Source organism: Lepidochelys kempii, chromosome 3 (genome assembly GCF_965140265.1).
Source record: "Lepidochelys kempii isolate rLepKem1 chromosome 3, rLepKem1.hap2, whole genome shotgun sequence".
Lineage (NCBI taxonomy): Eukaryota > Metazoa > Chordata > Testudines > Cheloniidae > Lepidochelys > Lepidochelys kempii.
In genome coordinates, this window is record NC_133258.1 from 146,649,449 (window position 1) to 146,670,017 (window position 20,569).

The 20,569-nt window shown below is 39.0% G+C and overlaps 1 protein-coding gene across 2 annotated transcripts in view; it reads left to right on the plus strand.

Moving 5' to 3' along the window:
• TTC27 (tetratricopeptide repeat domain 27) overlaps nt 1-20,569 on the plus strand; it is a 185,134-nt gene that overhangs the window by 136,980 nt on the left and 27,585 nt on the right. For both annotated transcript variants that reach the window (XM_073338420.1, XM_073338421.1), the window contains 3 exons: nt 14,214-14,312; nt 16,057-16,109; nt 18,902-19,067. In XM_073338420.1, the coding sequence (XP_073194521.1) occupies nt 14,214-14,312; nt 16,057-16,109; nt 18,902-19,067 (318 nt within the window). The remainder of the gene's footprint in view (nt 1-14,213; nt 14,313-16,056; nt 16,110-18,901; nt 19,068-20,569) is intronic.

A 20,569-nucleotide genomic window follows, 5' to 3' on the forward strand; every position in this document is an offset into this window, starting at 1 on the left:
TAGCGTGATATTTTTTCATGTAATATAGTTCCCTAGCTGCAAAATAGTATTTCATGTGCATTTAAGAATATATCAATTTTATAGGCATCTTAGAAGTACCTAAAATAGAGATTATAATTTATAGAATCTTAACACTATTACTCCCTCCTTTTCTGCTGGCAAAAGATTTTTACACGCAAATGTATTTATAAATTTGATTGGCTGTCTTGCATCCTAGTTAAAGAAAACAGACCATATAGATATTTTCAGTAGCGAATCCTGCAAAAGAGTCGTAGGAACTACCATTTGGGTAGTGACAAGCTTATGGGTGCAGCTAAATCCGTTCACTCTTTAAAACATGTATGCTGATGTTTCGGTTTAGGGCTGAATTGTGTCTTATAACTATTGCCTTGCACTGGGAATGGATTATAGCTGCTACTTCCCAGCAGGCATTGTGCTTCATAGATGACTCCTAGAGCTCCTTAACAAATATGGGGAGCACTGCTCACACCCCATAAGACCTTTCTTGGATTCATTTCTTCTGCACATCTCTTGGCTGAGTAGTGGTTCTAGGCCAACAAAGTTTTTGTCCTTGGGGGGGTTTGAGGATTTTTGGCTATGAATAGGCCTGCATGGATAGCACAAACCTAGAGTGGCACCTTATGGCCTGTCCCTCCCTCTGTGCAGTAGCTAACCCCATTCTGGTCCTTTATGAAGAGATCTTGCAGCTTGACAGTAAACAGAAAACAGATATGAATTTTCATTTAACACAGTCTGCATGAGGTACCACAGGAAGAGAGAAGGTTCCAGCAAAGTAAAGTAGAACGTCAGCTGTCAGTGTTTCCAGGCAAGATCCAGAAACAAGGTTAGGAGTACTAGTGGCACCTTAGAGACTAACCAATTTATTTGAGCATAAGCTTTCGTGAGCTACAGCTCACTTCATCAGATGCACGAAAGCTTATGCTCAAATAAATTGGTTAGTCTCTAAGGTGCCACTAGTACTCCTTTTCTTTTTGCGAATACAGACTAACACGGCTGCTACTCAGAAACAAGGTTGTAACTGAGAACCCTGTAAACCAAACAGATAAGCTGAAACGGTCTGGGAAAGCAAAATGGAGCTTCCCAAGCAACAAAGATCTATCTCTTGGTTCAAGGGGATTGAAGAAAGTTTGGGATCTTCTCACAAAACCAACCACAAGAAATAAGGGAAGAGTGAGCACCATCAAAAAGGCCTTGATTTGCTGTGAGAATAAGGGGATCCTGCAGTTGGAGAAAAGAGGGTACTAACAGGTACAAGCAGTAAAATAGTCTTATCCTTTAAATTCTTCAGATTATGATTTCTGGTACCTCTGTTATCATGTAACCAAAAGCTTAGAACATGAGAAAGAGAGAGAGGTTGGGGAAAGGGTATATTTGGGAGAAATTTGGTTATATGGATAGACAGAATTTAACCAAGGGGAGTGCCAGGCAAGAAGAGTAGTGGAGATAATACCACATCTGAGTTTTTAAAAAAAAGGAGAGGGGTGGGGGAGACTTCATCACTCAAACATGAAAACACTCCAGAGGCGGTGTCTGTATCTGTGACTGACTTGAGCCATCTCTGTGAGTCAGCAAGAACTTTTATAAATTGAGATGATGATGAGGCTGTTAACTGAGACAGGAGAAAAATGCAGGAGAGCTGTATTAGGTTTTTGAAAATTAGACATTTGAGGTTCATTGAGGATGTAGGAAATAAAAAAAAATGACTTTGAAATGTTGGTAGCACAGTAAAAGAAAGCACAGAGAAAGGTGCAACATTCCAAAGAGTTGATTGAGATCCTTGGAAAATAAAGATTAATAGATCCTGATTATTTTATCCACAAGCTAATTAGCAATTTATAGTAAACAAAGCGCTTAATCATTTAGGCCAAACTAGGTTTCTGATTGAGTGTTCACCTTAGTTTCTGAAAAAGTTACCTGAAAATAAAAAGAAAGGAATGTATTAATGTCATTGTCCCAGGACATAAAAGTATAAAGACCTGCAAGCAAATTTAAAAGTCTGAGTAAAAGCACACTTACGTATCTGATAGAATGGAGATAGTAATGTTAAATAGTTTACTTTCCAACCTGAGACTTTGAGAGACACTAGAACATCATGGTTAAAATTGAACCTGCAGCTCATTTGGAAATGTTTGTTGTGCTAAAGTATTCTGGGCAGTTAGCTCCAGCTATTCTGTAGTAATTTGGCTGAAAGTAGATGCATGAACAATGTTACCTGGCATCCAAAGAAAAATAATAAATTATAGTAAAGAGCTCCTGTACTGCAGCAGGGGAATTAATTGAGGTTTTCAGAAATTTAATATAAGCTTCTTTAAATATGGCTAGTTTTTCTTTTTAACAACCCTGTCCCGTCCCCCGCCCCAAAAAAAAAAAAGGAAAAAAAAAAGAAAGCATCTGTTTCCTTGCTCTGAGATTTGGATTCCTGCTCCATAGCATGTTTGTTTTCTCTCTTGACTTTGCAGGGAAAATGAAAACAATGCACTGCCAGTGGCAGTTGCTCTTCCTTAAACTTTATTTACATGTGGTGACAATTCTTCAATGAGATAAAAACTTGTATTTCAACAGTAATTGTTTTTTACAAGTGAGACTAAAGTAAACTGAATAATTTTTACTGAGTTATTTTTCAACAAAATCTTCACATTTGTTTGTCTCACAGTATGCTGAAAGCAGTATCAGTAATTCTACATTTTTGGTGTTGGAGTCTATAAATGTTTCAGCATGACTCTCAAGCATTATAAGGTAAAGCATAGAACACATTTCACCTGCTTATTTTGGCAATACAAAAGCTTGTTCTAATGCAGATTATATGGAAGATTGTTGATTAAGATCTTCCCATTGTTACAGACACAGCTGTGCTAGAGAGAGTTCTGGAGCCATCCATAAGAACTAAAACCAGTAATTCAGCATCTGTGACCTTAAGCTACCTTCATCTGTGAAGCAGCTGGCAGCCTTACTGTTCCATTTTGCAGTCTACCTTCTAAAGTCTTTCTTCAGTTTGTAACCATTTTCTCTGATGGGGAGGAAATTTGAATAAAACTGGCCTTCTGCACTGTTCTATCCAACTTCTAAGATGTACAGAAACAATTTAATCTGCCTACAGCAATCTCTGTGAAGTGAACTACAGAAGCTTGGTCTCCGTCTGCTGTTAGTTACTCATGATTAAGGTTAAGTGTCTGTCACAGGTATTTTTAGTAAAAGTCAGGGACAGGTTGTGGGCAATAAACAAAAATTCAGAGAAGCCTGTGACCTGTCCCTAACTTTTACTAAAAAAATACCTGGGAGGTCTGGGGGTAACAGTGGGAGCAGCACAGGGGCTGGCCTCCAGCAGCTGCTTCAGCTGCCCCATGGATGGCCCCAGGCCACTGCTCTGCCAGCCCTATGGAATGCTGCTCCGGCAGCCCTGGGGCAGATTGTCCACCCCCTCCACACTGCTTCAGCCCTGGGCTGCTGCTCCAGCGTCCGTGGGATTGACAGCTACTTCAGCCCTGCCGATGCGGAAGAAGTCATGGAGGTCCTGGAAAGTCACGGAATGCGTGGCCTCCATGACAGAATTGTACCCTTACTCATGATCACTGCTGTGCTTGTGGTGGTGGTAATTTGCATTAGAGTAGTACCTAAAGGCCCCAGTCAAGATCAGGTCACTGTTGTACTAGGCAGTGAATGAACATATAGTTTAAAATCTGAATAGACAAGACCGATACAGGTTGGGAGAAAGAAAGTGATATTATCCCCATTGTATAGAGAGAAAAGTGAGGCACAGATATTAAATGACCTGCCTGTGGTCACCAAAAAAGTCTGCAGAGCCAGAAATTGAGCCCAGATCTCTTGCATGTCTGGACTGCAACACTGTCTTTCATATCAGTTTTGAGCAGCTTGACAGTTCTTTTCCAACCTCACCTTTCTAAATGTTGTGGTAATTAGTTTCTCTTACTCTTCTATTTTTGGGTGCAATTGACATTCGTTGAACTATTATCCTATTTCTCTGCATACCAGAATCTCTGTCTGCAATTAGTGCAACTCAGGACTTCTGCTTTTCTCTCCAAGGTGAGTGGCTTGTCAGATTCCACCCACATTTACCCCGCTGTATACAGAGGTACATTTTCTATAGAATCACTTTTTTGGTTACTGTTATGTGTGATGCCCACTCCAGTAATGCCTGTCCTGTAAAGGATATAGATATTATAATGTGCTTTCCCCTCTTCTATGTCTGTATATTGTGCTTCTCATAACTGTTCCCCAGGTCCATGAGAAGATGGCATATAATTCCTCCCCCTCCAAATCTCCTGTCTTTCCACAGAATCGTACAAAAACCATCAAGGCTAATTGTAGTTCTGCAGAAACAAATCACCCTGTAGGAAAATATTTCCCTGAAGCATTAAGAATTTAAATCCTGAAGTGATTCAATGCTTAAATGACATGTTTGATTCCAGTGAGTCAGAGCCTGATTCTGATTCATACAAGGACTCAAGTTGACTCAAATTATATACACATTAGAAGCTAAAAAAGGAAGAAAGATCCATTCTTGTCTTCCTGGTCCCTGTCTCCCATGGGAAATGCAAAGGGAAAAAAGTATTTAGAGTCAAATTCAGCTGCTATTATTCAGGCAAATTCCCACTTAAGGCAAGAGGAGTTTTGGTTAATAAAGGGCAGCAGGTTTTATTCCTTAAAGCGTAAAACTAACAAGCATTCTGCTGAGAGGTGCTCTTCATTTTTTGTGTTCCATCCAAAGAAAGCTTTTAAATGAAAGCCAGTCCAAAACAAATAAAAATGAGCAGCTTTCCTCCATATAGGAGAGAGAAATTTCCTGTTCCTCAGGATGTTCTACCTATGATTTAGAGGCAAATTGTTTGAGACAAGTTGGACAAAATAATGTATCTTGCCCGCCCGCCGCCCCGCCCCTCCCCCCTTGGATACTGAAGTTTTTCATACACCATTGTCTTCTAAAGATCTGCCTAAAATGTATCCTTCCAAAAGTTAATTCTCTGTTCCAGAATATCTTAGAAGAAATGTAGGTTCCTCCCAAAAATTATGAATGATTCAACTACATAAATGACACATTCTCTGTTGCTAAGAATCTATTCTTCCTTTCTAGCATTGATCAAAAAAACTTTCTGATTTCTGTGAACAGAATCCGGTGTTCCCACAGATTTCTTAGATAAGGATATTGACTATTCTTCCTAACCTGGTTTTTGAGACTGAGGCTAGAAATGGCTTACATTTTCACAGCCAGAGTCTTGCTACAATGGGTTGTGCCCATTCCGGTGACAGTTGGCAGCCCAGTAATCTGCCAGTGAGAACTCTTGACACACATACAATCCCATTTATGTTACTGACTCACTTCCCCAGTAGAATTACAGCATGTGAATTAGAAGGAGAGGAAGGGTGATAGTTGAGTTAACTTGAGAAGCCTTGAGACTTCTTCCACCTATTGAGTTAACTAACACCTTTATTTAGCTGTGACACTTGAGTACCTTTCCCAGAGCTGAAGAAGAGCTCTGTGTAGCTCAAAGTGCTCTCTTTCACTAACGGAAGTTGGTCCAGTAAAAGATATTGCCTCACTCACCTTGTCCCTCTACTATCTTGGGACCAACATGGCTATAACAACACTGCAAGCACTTTTCTGGAAGTAGCAGACCAGACCATGTGGCTCAGAAAACTTTGCATGCTAGCCTGCACGGATTTGAGAGAGCCTGCAAATAGGTCATATATTAGTATCTCTCTGGAAGTCAGCTTGCCATTGACTGCAACTGGATTTCAAAGCTTCAAACAATGCAATAAAAGTCTTACTCTCAAGAATTTCCCTTTTGAAAATCAGTCAGCCTTGTAGCGAGTGAGGCAGTGGGCAAAGGTAATTTATGTAAACAAACAGGGTTGAACTTTTATTCTAAACTTGCCTTGGGCTTCCTGATCACAAGGTATAACACAGATCTGAGCCTAAATTATCATCATATGATGGTATCTGCTTTGAACTGAATCTTCACAGTTCAGTCTCATCTCTGTTTTTCTAATCAATGGACAGACTTGGATATCAAACCAACAAACTAGTGCCAAAAAGGAACTTTAACCTAGTTTCACAAGCCTTGACAAAATTTATTTTTTGAACCTCTGACAAAGTTTGCCTTACACTACTTTTCAGTCGCTTTCCTCAGAGAAATTATTACATCAGCCAGCAGAGTAGTCAGATTTGATGCCCTGCCCAATAAAGTGGAATTCTTATTCTTTCTGCACAGAATACTGCCAAATCCGTCTCTAAACTAGCAGCGTATCTTGTTCACTTTTCATCTTAGTCAAAAATGTCATTACCCACCTTAGAAACACTTAGAGAAGGTACATGTACTCTTTCTAGATGTTCAAAGGACAAATAAATGTTACCTCAATACAGCAGAGGATCGAAGGAAATGGATTCATTAATTGGTTTTGATGGGGGTCACAAAAGAGGCATAAAAACTTCAAAGGCCGCTGCCTATAGTAGTCAGAATGGCCATTACTGAACAAAGGGGGAATTGAGGCACAGAAATTAAGATCAAAATTTCAGCTAACTATGGGTGCCCAAATTGAGACTCCTAGGACCTGATTTTTCAAAGTACATAGTATTTAAATCATTCAAAGCACATCTCCCATTGACTTCAGCTCCAGTTGTGAGTGCTCACCACTTTAATTCAGACCCCACAGGGTGTCAAGTTGGGTACCCAGAAAATGAGGAATGCACAATTAGTGACTACCTGTGGAAAGTTTGGTGTCAGTAACTTGACTAGTATCATTTAGGAACTCTGTGGCAGAGAGAGAATCCAGTTTTCCAGGATGGCATTCAACTGTCTTAACCATGAGACTGTCCTTTCTTTACATAAATCCGCTGTCTCATTCACTATACAACTTCCAGATTCTGCAACAAATGAAGCAGACAATAGTCTCTTTCCTTACATAACCCTGTGAAATAGCATGAGATTGGGATGGAACATATTGCCAGTGGGTTTCACAGATATTTGTGTACAGCAAAGGAATACTGAGACTCATGAATCTTGTGTTCCAGTCCAGGCTCTTGAGAGAACTGTGCTCTAGTAGGCACTGATTCTTCTGCCTGTTTTCCCCAAGCTTGACCGTTCTGTCTCTTTCCCCCTCCCCATACAACCTGTCGCTGTCTTTGTCCCACCCCCTACTCCTCACCCCTGTCTCACTTTCCTCGCTTATCCAGTCCCAGTCTTCACTCCTCAGGCTTTTCATCCAAGTCATAGTCTCATTGCTCAGCAAGCTTAGCTCCACCCTCCTGGCTCCTTGTCTGATCTGTCTGTTTCTTTCATGGCCTGTGCCCACATTCCCTGTCTCCATTGGCTTCTGGTCCCAGCCTCCCTCTCAATCTCCTCGTCAAATCAGAGTACTCCCAATCTCTATGCCCAGCCAATCCCAGTTCTCCCCTCGCTCTCTGGTTCCTTGTCAGATTTCTCTCATTTCTCCCTCCACCTCCTTGCTCCCACCTGGATCCTGTCCCAGTCTTCTTGCCCAGTGAGTCCCATGCTCATCCCCCAGCTTCCAGTCCCAGTTTCTCTCTCCTTCCACTTCCAGCCTCCAGTCCAAGTCTTTTCCCCCTAGGCTCGTCGTATCAATCTACTCCCTCCCCAAACCAAGGTCCTGCTCTCATTGCCTCTGCATTGAACATGGGAAAACAGCATAGTGTCCCTGTTTCAGAAATGGCTGAACAGCATTGGCTGAAATTTTCCAAAAAAGATTCAGCTGAGGGGGAAAGTCAAGGAAAGTGTGGGCCCCTTACTGAATGAGGGAGACAACCTAGTGACAGAGGATGTGGAAAAAGCTAATGCACTCTGTGCTTTTTTTTCCTCTGTCTTCATGAACAAGGTCAGCTCCCAGACTGCCGCACTGGGCAGCACAGCATGGGGAGGAGGTGACCAGGCCTCTGTGGAGAAAGAAGTGGTTCGGGACTATTTAGAAAAGCTGGACGAGAACAAGTCCATGGAGTCGGATGCACTGCATCCGAGAGTGCTAAAGGAGTTGGTGGATGTGATTGCAGAGCCATTGGCCATTATCTTTGAAAACTCATGCCAATCGGGGGAAGTCGCAGACGACTGGAAAAAGGCTAATGTAGTGCCCATCTTTAAAAAAGGGAAGGAGGAGGATCCGGGGAACTACAAGCCAGTCAACCTCACCTCAGTCCCTGGAAAAATCATGGAGCAGATCCTCAAGGAATCAATTCCGAAGCTCTTAGAGGAGAGGAAAGTGATCAGGAACAGTCAGCATGGATTCACCAAGGGCAAGTCATGCCTGACTAATCTAATTGCCTTCTATGACAAGATAACTGGCTCTGTGGATGAGGGGAAAGCAGTGGACGTGTTGTTCCTTGACTTTAGCAAAGGTTTTGACACAGTCTCCCACAGTATTCTTGCCAGCAAGTTAAAGTAGTATGGGCTGGATGAATGGACGATAAGGTGGATAGAAAGTTGGCTAGATTATCGGGCTCAATAGGTTGTGATCAATGGCTCCATGTCTAGTTGGCAGCAGGTACCAAGTGGAGTGCCCCAAGGGTCGGTCCTTGGCCCGGTTTTGTTCAATATCTTCATAAATGATCTGGAGGATGGTGTGGATTGCACCCTCAGCAAGTTTGCAGATGACACTAAACTGGGAGGAGTGGTAGATACGCTGGAGGGCAGGGATAGGATACAGAGGGACCTAGACAAATTAGAGGATTGGGCCAAAAGAAATCTGATGAGGTTCAACAAGGACAAGTGCAGAGTCCTGCACTTAGGATGGAAGAATCCCTTGCACCGCTACAGACTAGGGACCGAATGGCTAGGCAGCAGTTCTGCAGAAAAGGACCTAGGGGTTACAGTGGACGAGAAGCTGGATATGAGTCAACAGTGTGCCCTTGTTGCCAAGAAGGCCAATGGCATTTTGGGATGTATAAGTAGGGGCATTGCCAGCAGATCGAGGGACGTGATCCTTCCCTTCTATTCGACATTGGTGAGGCCTCATCTGGAGTACTGTCCCCAGTTTGGGGCCCCACACTACAAGAAGAATGTGGAAAAATTGGAAAACGTCCAGCAGAGGGCAACAAAAATGATTAGGAGACTGGAACACATGACTTATGAGGAGAGGCTGAGGGAGCTGGGATTGTTTAGTCTGCAGAAGAGAAGAATGAGGGGGGATTTGATAGCTGCTTTCAACTACCTGAAAGGGGGTTCCAAAGAGGATGGATCTAGACTGCTCTCAGTGGTAGCAGATGACAAAACAAGGAGTAATGGTCACAAGTTGCAGTGGGGGAGGTTTAGGTTGGATATTAGGAAAAACTTTTTCGCTAGGAGGGTGGTGAAACACTGGAATGTGTTACCTAGGGAGGTGGTGGAATCTCCTTCCTTAGAAGTTTTTAAGGTCAGGCTTGACAAAGCCCTGGCTGGGATGATTTAGTTGGGGATTGGTCCAGCTTTGAGCAGGGGGTTGGACTAGATGACCTCCTGAGGTCCCTTCCAACCCTGATATTCTATTTCTCTGACACCCAGCCTCTAAAATTTCAGCCAAAACAGTTAATGTTGTAATGTTCTAAGCAACTGAAAAATGGATCTTACAGTAGGACGTATTGGGCAACCTTGATAGTCGTAGTAGTGCCAAACTTTTCTTCTGCAATGCTTTTTATAACTTTATTTTAAAAGCACCAATAATTGTTTCCCAGAATCTAAGCTTTTTGTGTTTTAAAAACAAAGTTTGTAGATCGTATGGCTTAAAATGTGAACTAAATATAAACCGATGTGTTGTCTGCCTAAGTCTGCAGAGAGCCTGAAAGGTTTGAATTCCCCTTTGCGTCTCCCAGGGATGTTGACTCAGAAACCTAACAATACTTTCAATGTCAGCATAGATAAGTATTTCATGGATGATCATTTTAGCAGAAAGATCAAGCTAATATACTACTTTTATTTTTAGGTGTTCCTGCATATGTTGGGCTGTATTGGGTGGTTCTTGCTAACAAGGTTTCCTGGGATGAGGCATGAAGAATTCAAATCTTACTCTGTCCCACATTTAGAGTCACCTTCTAGCCTGCCAAAAATTTTGAGAGTGGGAGAAAGGAGATGCAGCCCCTCCCCAATACCAAAACCCTCAACTGGTTTGTGGGTGTCAAAAACAACTCCCATAGAGTCCTGAACGCCAAAAGTCTCAACTTTCAGCTGTCAAACCCACCTACCTTCCATGACATGTAGAAAGCTGCTGTGTCTTTTCAATACAGTTATCTGCAGCCCAATGAAAACTGAAAATGTTGAAAGAATAAAATCAATTAATTTTAATATCAATAAATAACAGGGAATTACTGGTCTGGTTGGACTGGTGTGGGTGGGGTGGACAAGCTGAAAGTAGGAGACTAGTGTGGATAGAAATGTGCATCATAATGAGTATCCTGATGCAAGGTTCATTTGAGCTACCAGCTTTTGGTCACTGACCTGGTCTGGGCCCTGAATTGCTAATTGTAACACTTTGTATGTACTTTCATAGTGAGAGCCTATGTTAATGGCTTGCTACAAGATCAGCAGAAAAATGGACCCGTTGTGTTAATTTTGTTACAACAGGGTAGTTTGTGACACCTTTACCCACATAAAAACCTTCCTCCACAAGTAGTTATGTTGAAATCAAAAGGACAGTGTGGAATAAGATATTGCTACACAGTATGAATTAAGGATAACATAATCTGACCCAATTTTTTTTCCTTCCTACAAAAATAGTGACTCTTTCTTTCATTATTCTTATCTTGGCACTTTGAATGATGGAGGCTTTTTACACTAGATATTAGAGTCTGGAACAATTCCCCAGCTGATTATAAAATGTTTTGAAATGTTGAAATCCAGTTTGATTTTTTTTTATGGATGTGTTTAACCAGCAAGGACTTCAGAAAATGTTTTATCAATGTATTTAGGACTCAGTACCAAAATCAGATTACTTGTTCTGAAAGATAGTACTGTTTATCTTAACTTGCTATTGTTGGAAAAGTTACTGTTTGACCAACTCACTTCTTTGGCTTTTAAAGACATCTACTCTGCACACCTCTTACTATGGCATATCGTGTATGAGTAGTTGCATGCCACAGTGAAAATCAAACTGCGCCCACTCTGTGGTGTGTAGCTACCTGTCAGTGAAAGGATCTGGCAGTGGGGTGGCATTGGGGGAGTGTTTCCCTGCTGCTGAAGTCTTTCCCTGTGGCAAGGAAAGGCTCAGGCAGCAGGTTGCTGACAGTTTTCCCACTGCTGGAGCCTTTCCTTGTGGTGGGAAAAGACTCCAGCAGCAGGACATTACACTGGTAAAAACAGAAGTATAGACAAGGGAGGCACTGCTTGGGTGAATAGAGAGCCCTGTAGGGTACATACCTGCATACATACTCTCAGGATTCAGGAGTGTCTTTACTCGCTTAAGCAGTGCCTCGACATCTAATTATTGCACGAAAAAGGATTAGAAGTGTGTTTGTAGGTAATGCTAGTTGAAGCTTATCAACAAGTTTGCTGCATTCAAAACAAAAAAACTAAACACATTATTGGCAGTTTTCTCTCTAAAAATGTTAGTTTTTTTTAAAAAATTGTAATTAGTAGGAACATTTAATATTGTAACATCATAGCTTTTGCGGCTATCATTCATTTTTAATTATCAGACATTTTTATGTAGAAAATGTAATTTTGTACTGCAAAACAAATTTTTTTATCATTAACAATATTTATAGCCAGGACCCAAAAATGAACATAATTTTCTCACAAGATACAAGAAAGGATGCAAACTTTTGAGTGTTATTCACTTGCTTTTCTAAACCGATGTGCATTGGTGCTGTGCGCTGTAAGCGCAAACCTTGTGTGGAGAATTAAGCAATTCACGTATATTTTATACTTTTGTATATCCATGATTGTTAAAAACTTAGGACAAAAAACTGCTCTATATTTTGTTTGGAAGATATTATTTCTTCTAATACAAGGTTATATCTAAATATCATATAGACAGAGTTTCCACCTATTCCCAGCTCTTCTGAGAGGATGTCATGTGGCAAGGGACGGTAGTGGCCCTCCTGCAGCCCCCAGAAATACTGTGTACCCCTTCTCCATCCACAGGCCCCTATGAATGCCAAGCACCCCCTCCTCTGCCGGGCACCCCCCAACCACTGTACCTAGAGTACCAGACACCCCTCATCTGCTGGGTACTCTCTGCCCTCCGCCCACTGCTCGTCCAGGAATATTAGTCACCCCTCACCTACTCTCTGTTCTCTCTGTGATAGCAATCCATTTTAGTTGCTGCAGTAGGCCTTTTCTGAGAGAGAGTAGAATTTCTCTGCCCTGTGTACTTAAATTTTGTACAGAGAAGACTTATTTAAACATCAGTTCAGTGTGAACTACTTCCACTTTTCATCTATCATAATCAAAAAACTACATCTTAACTTTTTCAGAATACAAGGGATTTTGTTTTTTAAGTTTTAAAAAAGAAAAACAGAACAAGAGAGTGAGTTTGAATGTTTGCACTGCCCATGTTGTGCCATAGAAGTCAGCACCTGGGCTCCCCAGATTAAAGAACATTTGGAAAGCAAACTTAAGGCTAAGAGAAGAAAGCAAAAACAGAAATAAATGTACATTGGAAGCAACATTCACACAGGCACAGAAGAAAAATCAAGATTGATGTGATGTAATAAGTGAATTTCTCTGTGCCCTGTACTTCTCAGGGTAAAAGTTAGGCCTTGATGATGGCCTTTTGGGAGATTTTGTGTGAAAGTTTTGCCTGGCTGTGAAAATCCCTGTCAAATTCAATCAACCTGACCAAGTCATATTTGCTCTGCTCTGCCTCTTACTGCATGAAGGTAACATTGGAAGTAAAGCTGAATGAAAAACCTGAATTGCTTGTTTGTCTTGCCCAGGTCTCCTACTGTACATTGCTGTCTCTCATGCAATAGGTATTCCAGAAATGGCTAATTTAAGGAAGTTAATAATTGAGGCTAGTACTATTTTCATGTATTTCAATAAGATGAAAAATATCTTCTGTGATGTCTGCAAAGAGAACAAATTTGAATGCAGCCTTCCAATTGCTGTAGTACTGAAGAGATGGTGTAGTCTGTAGTTAGTTATTCAGAGTGTTCAGAAGGCATGGAGTGTCCTCATTCAGCTGTAAGATTATGAAGAGTTCAGCAGTGCAAAAGCTGAAAATTCAAGCAGCTACTCAAGAAACTAGGCAAATCCTTTGCACAAAACTCAAATTTTGATCAAAATGCTTCAGTCGTATGAAGCATAGAAGAAATTGGAATCTTGTTCTTCAGTAGACACAATGTTCTCTAACACAGAAGCGTATGGCACTCTGGTCAACAGAGTCACTGCAGAACTTTGCACAAAAGCACATTTGGGGAGATTCTAGAAAAAAATAAATCCTTTCATGTCCATTTTGCCAGTCAGGGAGCAATACTCAGAAAGGCTTTCTAAAATTTTCACGCAGAGCTATGTCACTCGTGTCTCCTGAGGCTTTTAAGAACGAATTGTCATTCTGGAAAATTATTGTGCTTTTTGACCCCCGTTGTAATAGTGTGGTCTCTAATAATACATTTAATGAAGAGAGAGTAAACTCCATGCATACCTGGCGATGCCTTCTCCAGACAATGGCAACACCACTTCATTTGAATTCTGGAAAGTTCACCACACCAACTTCCCAGATTCAAGCTATGCTGCTTCCCTCATCCTCAGTGTCCTGCCTAGCTCAGCAGATGTGGAAAGAATATTGTTCTAAATTCAGGTACATCCAAGACTGCAAGAGAATGAACTTTTGAAAAGACATTTTGAAAAAACTGCTGAGAGCTAATTCTACCACTGACTTTCAGAATTTACACTGACACCTCTTATCTCAAGCATAACTGTCAATTGTTTTTAAAAGAAAAAAAATTAATCACAGCAGTACACTTCTTTTGCTTTCACTACTTAGTTTTCTCCATTTTTTTCCTCTCCTGTGTCCCTCAACATTAACCCCAGTAATTATCCAGAAAACTGAAGTTAATTTTCACCCATTTTTCAAATAATATAATAAACACTAAAAAATTCTAAACAAAATAAAAACTGGAAGTGAAGGGTCCTACATATAGAGCAATGCCGTATAACACCAAGAAATGTATGGATTTGAGAATGAAGGAATCTTAACTAATTTATTTTGTGCAGAACATACATACTGAATTCCCTTTCTCTTTGTTTTCTTTTCAGTTGGGTGTGTGGTTTTCTTTGGGCTGTGCCTATTTAGCTTTGGAAGTCTATGACGGTGCTGCCAAAGCATTTCAGCGCTGTGTGATGTTGGAACCTGAAGTATGTACAATTTATTGAAGATTTATCTTTGCTCATCTAATAGTTTGTGAAAGAAGCCAGGGGCTCCCAAAAAAAAAAAAAGTGGTTCATTCCTTAGTTCTAATTGTTCAATTTTTACCCTGTTCATAAAGGATGTATTTTCTCATTAAGCATCACAAAAAGATTTGCTTGATACTTGACTTTTCTATTTTATTCATCTACATACACACACCCACACCCGGTAAAGTCCTTTATGGTATACAACATTAAAATAAAGCAGATAATGCCCAAGTGCTTTTTGATTAAAAAAAATTAGAAGTGAAGGAGCCTATTCTTAAACAGATAATTTGTTAAAATGCTTAGTCCACTCTAGACTTTAAAGGAGCCTCCTGCACTCTCCAGTTAGCTGTGCTGCTTAATTAATCTTTCTGTGGAAGTGGCAAACTAATCTCAGTTAGAAACACTCACTGAAGAAATGGCAGATAACTGGCCTTTGGAACTAAATTTGAGATTGAACTCAGTCTCCCACAAACTGGGAGATGTTTGGGATCCACGTTTACATGTGTGCATTATGCAGGTGTGTGTCCACCATTGCCAGGCTCACAGGATGCCAACAGGATTATACTCCCTTTGTTTTTTGTGTGTAAGTGATGTAGGGAAGAATGCTTTGAGCCTACACAAGGGTATGTTGGCCCGCACTGTTCTATCAGGTGGTCTGGCCTTAGGAGTAGAAACCTCTGTCTCATCCTCCCTGCTTCAGGAGAAGTATATTGATGGTATTCATTTATTTTTACTAAAAAAAAAAAAATTAAATTAAAAAAAATAAATTTTAAAAAAAAATTCTCAGTATAATCTGAAAATTAACTCAGTTGTGCGTTTTCTTCTATCCATGAATATGAATTGTTAAACTATAAATTAAAACCAACTTTTTATGGAAATCATTCCAACTTGTTTGGTATAGCTCAGTCCTGTCTGTATTCACAGGAATAGACCAGTTGATTTCCTAATGGTTTAAATGGGATTTATTTGAGTAAAGGATGCAGGATTGGGCTCTTAGTCCTGGTCTACACCTAAAATTTAGGTTGACCTAGCTATGTTGATTTACTACAGCAACGGAAATACCCTTTCCATCTCTGTAGCAAGTGTCTTCAGTATAGTGCTACAACAGTGTAGCTGCAGCACTGCAGTTGTGCCCTATAGCATTTGTAGTGTAGACATACTCTTAGTCACAATAACTGAAATTCACTGTGTGCAGAAGTCTATCACAAGGTCATCACACTAGTTAAGTCTAAACTAAGCCTGCAAAACACTGGGGCCTTCAGTGGTCCATAAGTCTGTTGCCCTCAGCCCTGGAATGAATTTCACTGAAATATTCTGGTTCTGTTCTTGTTTTGGGTTTACACCATTGTCACTGCTCTGACTTCAGTGGAGTTACTCCAGATTTTCTTCAGTGTAAGTGAAAGCAGAATCAGGCTCAATATGTACAATGCCAGAACAGAATTAATTTAACCATTTACAATTCAACATTTCTCTTATATTTCTGACTGTTGCTATCATTTTGTTTATTTACCAGGCAAATTTTATTTTTTTAATTAATGTTATTGCCACCTTAATATTTAATATGTATGTGCATTTATTAATGTATGTATATGATAAGGAAAATTGGTCATGTAAATCTATTATAATTTTACGTTTTATTCAAATGATTTTTCCCAAATAAGTGGAATGTCTTTGATTTTAAGTGCTTCCTCTGTTGTAATTGCAGAATGCTGAGGCCTGGAACAATTTATCAACTGCATATATCAGATTGAAACAGAAGTAAGTACTTCAAAAGGTTTAGAGAATACTGCTTCCAAAATAAATATTTCTGATTTCCTTTCTCCTAACACTGAGAGATTATTCTCACGATGTGGTTTACTCATTAATGCTAGTCCTCTACCCTTCAGTCTAGTCTCCCAGTAGGTTTCCTACAGTGATACTAATTATAAATTAATCACCTTTCAATTGGAGAAAAATATATTTAATTAGCTTTGTAAAGAGCAATAATTTGGAGCTGATATTTTCAAATTCATAATTCATCGCTTATACACTAAGTACAAACAAATCAAAATTATTCATACTAGAAATGGAAATTAATTGGACTGTGAAGCCAAAAAAGATATGTCCATTTTAAAACGGAGGATATAGTCAAACCTATATTGATTCATGCTATATTCAGTTTGAGATTTGAGGGAACAAGTAGTAGTTTACTATTGACATCTATAAAAGCAGATGGAGATTAGTATGCATAAACCTGCTTGTTCTTTTCCCTCCAAATTAACCATTAACAGAGGAAACCCAGACTCAAAGCAGCTAATTTCTTATTTCTGTATTTTCACTTGTTGTAATATTAAAGTTCTCTATACTTTACTATAAAGTTTTGGTAATATTCTTGCAAGGGCTGAATATGGAAGAACAATTTAATTTAGATAATACTCTGTACTTGGACTGTGTCTCATTATATTTTCTACCAAAAAAGAATAAAACTTTAGAATGAAAAGTAGAAGCATGAAAGTATATTAAAATTGCCAGTGTTTTGTTTTAAAAACTGACATTCTGAACAATTTATGTGGTTTAACTTTAATGAAATGAAATAAAAATGAGGAGAACAGTGAGTTCGCACAAAGTGGTAAACACGTGAAATAAATTGCCATGAAAATGCATTGTAGCAAATGCTATAAATAAGTCTGAGATGTTTAGACATATTTATGGAGAGACGAAGAGAAGAAAGCAAGGAGTAGAATGACTGCCCAGGCTGAAACGAGGAATAGAAATAAACAGACCTAGTTTGTTTGACCAAATGTCCTTTTCTTCAGTTCCTGGTGCCTTTGTGGAAGTGTCTTGAAGGAACTTCACAATCGGTCATCAAAATCAGGAAGATTGAATCAGACAGTTACTTATTTATTCATTATCCCTGTTGAACTCTAAAAAAGACAATCTGTTACCTGTTCACAAGATAGGGTGTTTATGCAGTCACTCAGAATGCACTGTTTTAATTCAGAAGTAGATAAATGCAAATGCAAATCAGAGGATGTTGGTGTTTGACTCCTACTTCTCAACCTCCAAAGCATGCTATGACACTTCAAGGGCTGTATGCATTGTCCTATGCCTAATAATTAGAAGTATTCTTCATCAGAATGATTTCCACCTACCCGTTTACAGCATAGGGCAAAGGCACTATTGAGCGATGTGTTCTACTTCACTTTTTTGACTTTGACTTCAATTTTATGGTATCAAGAAAAACTCATGCCAAAATTGCAAGGTATTTTATGTCCTTAACACAGACAAAAATATTAAGTGTTGGAAAATATTTTTGATGTGCTGTGAATTGAATCATCATTTTCATATTTCTTTCCACTGTAATAACTCAGCATTAAAAAGCTATTTTATTTTTCAAAAATCGATTACAACCGCAGTGAGAGGTTGATTGCTTTGTCATCATTTGTTGGCAGAATTCAGATTCAAGATTGAAAATATCAGTACATATGGCCAAACTGTATGAGGAGATTTAAACCCAAAGGTGCATTTAAAATAACAGTGGAGACAATTATTTTGGTGAAGTTCTATGGCCTGTGTGTTATACAGAAGGTCAGACTAGATGATCAAATGTCCCTCTGGCTTTGGAATCTCTTAATCTACTGTGTTCTTTTTTAAAAAAACAAGAAAAAGTTACCAAGCAATAAGAATGACAGTGTTTTATTTTGCCAAAATGTAACAGCATTTACATTTACTGAAGTGATTAAATAAACACCTGCTTTCTTTTTTTTCCTATACAATTGTTGTATTTATTGTAATATTTTCTTTATATGCATAACAAACAATAGTAAAAGGTCTGTCCATTATACTAGGTGTCTTTCATTGCAGTTAATTGGAAAGGGCCAAAGTTGTATTTATCACTGTTGGTTAATGACAATTACATTTTTTTGCTTCTTGATCAAAACCTTATGATCTGATCAAGTGTTTGCAGACAACTTACTACAGTAAATTATGTGGTTTTTCTTTTGTAGATTATGTGTAAGGGGAGATTAATGGAGTATTTTCATTATCTGTGCTTACTGAATTTAAGGGCTAGCTCAATGTCTTTTCAAAGGAAGGTGGATAACAAATAAGTCCTGCAAAACAGCTTATTTATTAACAGCTGAGGTTACTGAGTATTCAGGAGGCAAATCAATAATCTACCTATGTTGCTGTCCCAGGGAGAAAGGCTTTGAAAGTGGTCAAGGACCACTGACTCGATATATGTCACTAGAATGATAATAGAGGAGGAATTATTGCAGGAAGGCTAACAACAATGTAATCTTCACTGAGGCCAACTGGTATCACTGAGAGAGAGAGGGAGAGAGAGCGCGATATCTCAGAACAGGTATGAGATAGCGAGCTATGTAATCAACTGGTTTGAGCGGAAGGGCATGAAAGAAAGGGATTCTCAGGCTTTCATGTAAATTCTGAGCAACTAATCTTAATGTTGCATCTGTTTTCAAAATGTGTTCATTAATTATGTAGCCTTTAAGTAAATACAGAATGCTTTTAATATGTTATATGCCAAATCTTTTGTTTTTATTCTTAACTAGAATCCAAGCATTTCGCACGCTCCAAGAAGCTCTCAAGTGTAACTATGAACACTGGCAGATTTGGGAGAACTACCTTGTTACCAGTACAGACATTGGAGAGTTTTCAGAAGCAATTAAAGCTTATCATCGGCTTATGGATTTACAAGAAAAGTACAAAGATGTGCAGGTGGGACAGATTTCTTTTTATGTTTTTACATGTTCGTATACATTCATTTTTCCTTGTAGAAATTATTTGCATCATTATCAAGTACATTTCAATAACAATAGCATACTTTACAATGAAAGATATCCAGGCAAGTCTGCTTCATTATGAGATTTTGATTGTAAAGAGAAATAATTTAAACTGGAGAGGAGACCAAACAAAACCCTGGATTGCAACATCCCCAGGCTTTGAGGGAGAATAAATTTAGAGTTTGCTGCTCAGGTCCATCCCTAAATTGAACTGTTGGGGATTATTTCATTTTTCACACTCTTATGTATCTCACTGTAAACATTAATACAGATTGTTTTAGACCAGTGGTTCTCAAACTTTTGTACTGGTGACCCCTTTCACATAGCAAGCCTTTGAACGTGACCCCTCTTTTAAATGAAAAACACTTTTTAATATATTTGACACCATTATAAATGCTGGAAGCAAAATTGGGTTTGGGGTGGAGGCTGAAAGCTCTTGACTCCCCCATGTAATAACCTCATGACCCCCTGAAGGGTCCTGACCCCCAGTTTGAGACCCCCTGTTTTAGACCTTCCAGCTGTAGTAAGGTTATGATTTTTCCCCATAAATTTGAAAATGTATATCTTATACAACCAAACCTTTACAAATGAATTAAATTTCATGTACTGAATATTAAACCAACATAATCCAATACTATGAAAATATAATGGATGAACTTCATATGCTTTTCACTGTAGAAAATGAAGGCTAATATTTGTTTTTATGTATTAACTGTGCTTTTATATCCCTGGCAAACTTTGAGTTTGATCAGGAGATGTAATGAATACACTGTACTATGACTGTCAAAGGCATCTCGTTTGCTCTTTTTCTTTTTCAGTTTACTTTTTAAATACCAAGAATGCCCAAGTATTAGTATTAATCACTTGTATAATAACCACCAAACACAAGTCAGCCTGTTATTCCATATGAGCAAAATCAATCAAATTTGAGATAGTTAAAATTGAAAAGGTTTTAAAGCTCTCTAGTGTATTTCAGTCGCAAATCAATGTCTGTGGAAACATCTGTAGTTTTCCATGTGGTAAGGATTAGTCTATTGGCAGCTACAATGCTGTCATTAGGAAGGAATCATGTTTATTCATGGGGACACAGTGTAGATTTTTCTGGTTAGGAAGTGCCTTTCTGAATTACTGATTCAAATAATAGTTGTGTTACACAATGCAGTCCAGAACTGATCCTAATATCACTTTGGTCAGATTGTCATTAGCCTACAAGAAGTAAAATACCATGTGAACAAATTTGCCTTTTCTTCTGTGACCGTTCACGTGTTCTGAGCTTCACGTGCTTCTTTCACCATCCAGGGTGTTCTTTTAGGATTTTATATTGGATATTCAGTTAAGCTTTTTGCATATTGCTTAGAATAATTTTCCACTTTTGTTGCATAATTTTCCTTTCTGTTCTGTTTTCCCCTACAGTTTTTAATCACACACTACGGTTTT